Source organism: Montipora foliosa, chromosome 11, assembly GCF_036669935.1.
Source record: "Montipora foliosa isolate CH-2021 chromosome 11, ASM3666993v2, whole genome shotgun sequence".
In the NCBI taxonomy this organism is placed as follows: domain Eukaryota; kingdom Metazoa; phylum Cnidaria; class Anthozoa; order Scleractinia; family Acroporidae; genus Montipora; species Montipora foliosa.
The window spans coordinates 31,810,296-31,814,462 of NC_090879.1; the positions used below are offsets into that span (position 1 = coordinate 31,810,296).

The following is a 4,167-nucleotide window of genomic DNA, read 5'->3' on the forward strand; positions in this document are numbered from 1 at the left end:
AGTGAAATGAAGTGAAGCCAAAGGTGCATTATCAAAGGAAGCTCATCTTTGTAAAGAAAATTAAGCAAGTTAACCTTGGAAGAATAATACTTGAACTGTACTAAAATTATCACTGGATCTGTCTCGTAAATGTAGACTTCTTTTTCTTTCGAAAATAACATGGAACGAAAGAAGCCTTAAGAATCTTTCTCTATACCCACCAAACCAAATTTAAAATGGAATGACTCACACGTACAATATTTCACGTCAGTTTATTGAGACACATCACATTATGACCTCATTTGTTTCATTGAACTGGCTTTCAACAAGCTACTACAACTCTATCCTTATCAACTAAAACAACTACAACAACGGTAAACGTTGATAACTGAAACCAGTTTTACTGAGCTGCACTACTCTTACTAGCTAGAAGTACGATATGGGCTTCTCGCAAATCAGATCGGGGTAAGGAGCATATCCTGCTCCCAACGAACAAGGCAAGTCGTTCCAATGACCTGGATCTGGGAGTCCCCTCATGTGACCACAGTTTTCGCCGCCACTGTTGTCTGGCTGCCCTTGTCCCCACGCTTGGAAATGACCCTCTAATGGGGTACCGTCTATCCAGTAAAACTTGGAGTCAGCCAATCGTTTAAGACCAAACCATACACCATTTGCCTTGATAATGTTATATGTCTTTGTCAGGTTTGCAATAAAACGGTTTTCGTCTGATGATGTGATAATGGCGAGATCAGCTCCCATGTTTTGACACTTTTTGCGAGCGTCTTGCCATTTCGAGGTTGCAGTCTTTTCCACGTAATAACACGAGTCGCCATGTTTATCCCAGCGTGGTGGACAGCAAGCTGACATAAATGAAAAAAATATTAAGTATTTTTTTAGTTGATGTTTCCTTTGGCATTTTTGATCAGATCCTGCACAATGGGAGGCTCCTGGTTGGAAAGCGTCTAGTTTCATTTTTAATCACCAGTTTAGAGTTGTTGTTGTTGATTTACCTGGGCTACGAATGACAATGAGGTTATCGGTGGCCCTGCATTGTACTGACTAACCTCGTCACTTTTATCACGAAAATCGTGTTACTGTAAAGTTAACTACTTGCGAATAAGAATTTATTAAATATTTTGGTTGTTGCAGTACAAAGCTGTCATAGGAGCTAAGATATTTAAAAGCTTCTCGATAAGTAGGTCGCGTGTCACATATTTCGATGGAATACATCTTTCTCACGTCTATAATTTTGACTGTATCTCCTTTTTGATCGCCATTACACTGTAACAAAACTGCAATTGTCTTACATTACAACATCTAACTTCCGACCAGCTTCTCGATTCCAGAGCTGCAAACTAAAAAGGTTTGTATTCTCAACACGAGATCACCGGCAGCCTCACTTTCATTCATCGTCCTGATAACTAAAATGGCCCGTTAGTTTTTCATCATTTCGTGATATTTCCCGGATAATGCATTTTTATGGGTGAAACTGAGATGGCTGATTGCATGCCATGTTCCTGTGTTGCAGTTAACTGAAAATTAAGTGTTCAGGTGCTTTCCTGCAGGTAATTAGTTGGTTTCCGTTCTGACCTAAGAAAATTATCTCTTACATCCACAATACAGATAATAAGCCCTTGGGACACTCGTCAAACAAGTACAGAACCTAACATCTATTTATTCTTTTAAAACTCTATCTTAAGTTTCAATGCTGTTGATTCCTCCCCTCCACTTCCCCACTCTCCCTGAAGAATATTTTAAGATGTCAGACACTTCGATGGCCTTGTCTTGCGTGCGTTCGGAAACCATTCAAATTCAACACTGTAACCCGGGGTAGGGCAGGGGGAATTAATACTTATGGCCTGCATTGTGCCTTGACCTACTTATTTTTCTGGTATTAAGCCTCAGGGGCAGGGCCTGTAAGCGTCTAACAAGGTAGGATAGCGGGAGTACACTTATGTCAATTAACAGCCATTTTACTTACCACCTTCGCAACATTCTGATTGTGCGGACAACATGTCCAGTCGTGTCCTTATCTCTTTTATGATTTCTTCCTTTACATCTCGGCTCAGACAGGACTCATCTTTTGTGAACACTATGAGAAGGATTAAAGAGTCTATGAAGGGGGTGAACACCAAACAGATGATAAGATGATAAGAATTGTTTATAATCAACTTTTCCATTATCTAGATGTTAACAAATTGCTACTGGGTTGCCAATCAGGGTTCCGTTCTCTACATAGTACGCTCACGGCTTTGCTTGAGGCAACAAATGCTTGGTCAGTAAACATCGACAATGGCCTTTTAAATGGCGTTGTCTTTATTGACCTTACTAAGGCATTCGATACCATCGATCATGAGAACATATTGCGTAAGATGTCATATTTGGGTGTCGATCAGGCGGCCATAAAATGGTTCTCGTCGTACTTAAGTGGCCGAACCCAAAGATGTAATGTCAGTGGCAAACTATCATCTGCTCGTACCCTCAGTTGCGGCGTGCCGCAGGGTAGCATATTGGGTCCTTTGCTATTTTTAATTTACATTAATGATCTTCCCAACTCCCTGCGGGGCGCCGTACCAAGAATGTTTGCCGATGACACCAACGTTACGTTATCTGCTAAAACGTTAACAGAACTTAAGCTAGCTCTAACCCCTGAATTAAATAACCTTAGCAGTTGGCTGAAAGCTAACAAGCTCAGTCTAAATGTTGCTAAAACTGAGCTAGTGATTATTGGATCAAGACAAAGGCTATCTGCCCAATGTGACGATGTAGTAATCAGAATTGATGACCAAATTATCAAGAGAGTCGTTCATACCAAATCCTTGGGTCTTACCATAGATGCTCACCTCTCTTGGGGTAAACACGTTGAAGAGATTTGCAAGAAAGTCTCTTCAGCTTTAGGGGCCCTAAAACGTGTGCGGCCGTTTATATCCAAAGAAACTGCAATTCTAATTTATAACACCTTAATTATGCCTCATTTTGATTACTGCAGCCCCGTCTGGGACTGTTTGAGTGGTTACTTGAGTGATAAGCTCCAAAAATTACAGAATCGCGCAGCCAGAGTTACTACTAAATCACCCTTTGATGCGAGCTCAAACCACCTTCTTTCCACCCTCAGCTGGGAGAGGCTATCTCTTCGCCGAAAGAAACAAAAAGCCTTAATGATGTATAAAACCATGAATGACCTTGCTCCGGATTATCTACAAAGTCTTTTCTCTCAGCGTCACTCTGCTTACAACTTAAGAAACTCTGAGGGAAGGCTGACCCTGTCCAAACCAAGCACCAATTATTTGAAACGAAGCTTCTCTTACACCGGGGCCATGCTATGGAATAACTTGCCCAAAAACTTAAAAAATGCTGCATCCGTTGAGCATTTTAAGCGAAATATCAAGAAGGTAGCTGATATATCGGATTCCCACACGGCAATCATGTAAAGCAGTTGTAATTAGTTTTAGTTTTTAACTTAAGCTTAACTGATGATTTTCCGTGTTTAAATAAAGATTTACATACATACATACAAACAGACCATACAGAAAAGAGGAATCTGAAAACTGCGACAAATCTCATAGACGTAACCAATTCGTAATGTGAGATCTGGAGAGCTTTAGAGACAAAATATCATCTTGAATAACCTCAAGTTTTTCTAGCGGAATTTTATTAACCGGGCTTCGTGCACTGCTGGAACCCGTGTCTTTTCGGAAGTTGAATGGCCAGCCTGACACTGTGTTTCAAAAATTGGAAGAAAACCAAACAAAAAGCTACAACAAAGAAAGAAGAGAATTTCAAAGAGAGTGCAAAGAAATAAGAAACAGAAAGCGACTGAGAGCACGAGAAGACGAGCGAAATATCAGTGACAAACAACTAGAGAGATAGAGCAAGATAAAGCCCGAATAAAGAAATGAAATTATGGTGACGAGCAGTGGAAGAAAGATCAAGTAAGAGCGCGATAACACAGGCTGAAGAATGCTTATGGTGTCAAAAAAGGGCGAAGACAGACTAGTTTTAAAATTCAAGTTTCTTTAATTGCAGATACTAGTTTACGATATTACTAGTAAGAACTGAAATAAGAAAAAAATTTGAGAACGAAAAATCATTCCATAACCGCAGCCAGGTTGTAGAAATGTGACCCATAGACACTAGATGTAGGTGTGTGAACGAAAAATCCATATTAAGTTTCAAATATTTTAGATA

General features: G+C 40.1%; 1 protein-coding gene across 1 annotated transcript in view; it reads right to left on the minus strand.

The window, feature by feature from the left end:
- Positions 1-236: 236 nt before the first annotated feature.
- LOC137976139 (perlucin-like protein) overlaps positions 237-4,167 on the minus strand; it is a 5,452-nt gene continuing 1,521 nt past the window's right edge. Inside the window, exons 3-4 of the mRNA XM_068823431.1 lie at positions 1,961-2,071; positions 237-839 (exon numbers count right to left, since the gene is read on the minus strand). Coding sequence (XP_068679532.1) covers positions 406-839; positions 1,961-2,071 — 545 coding nt within the window. The 3' untranslated portion in view covers positions 237-405. The remainder of the gene's footprint in view (positions 840-1,960; positions 2,072-4,167) is intronic.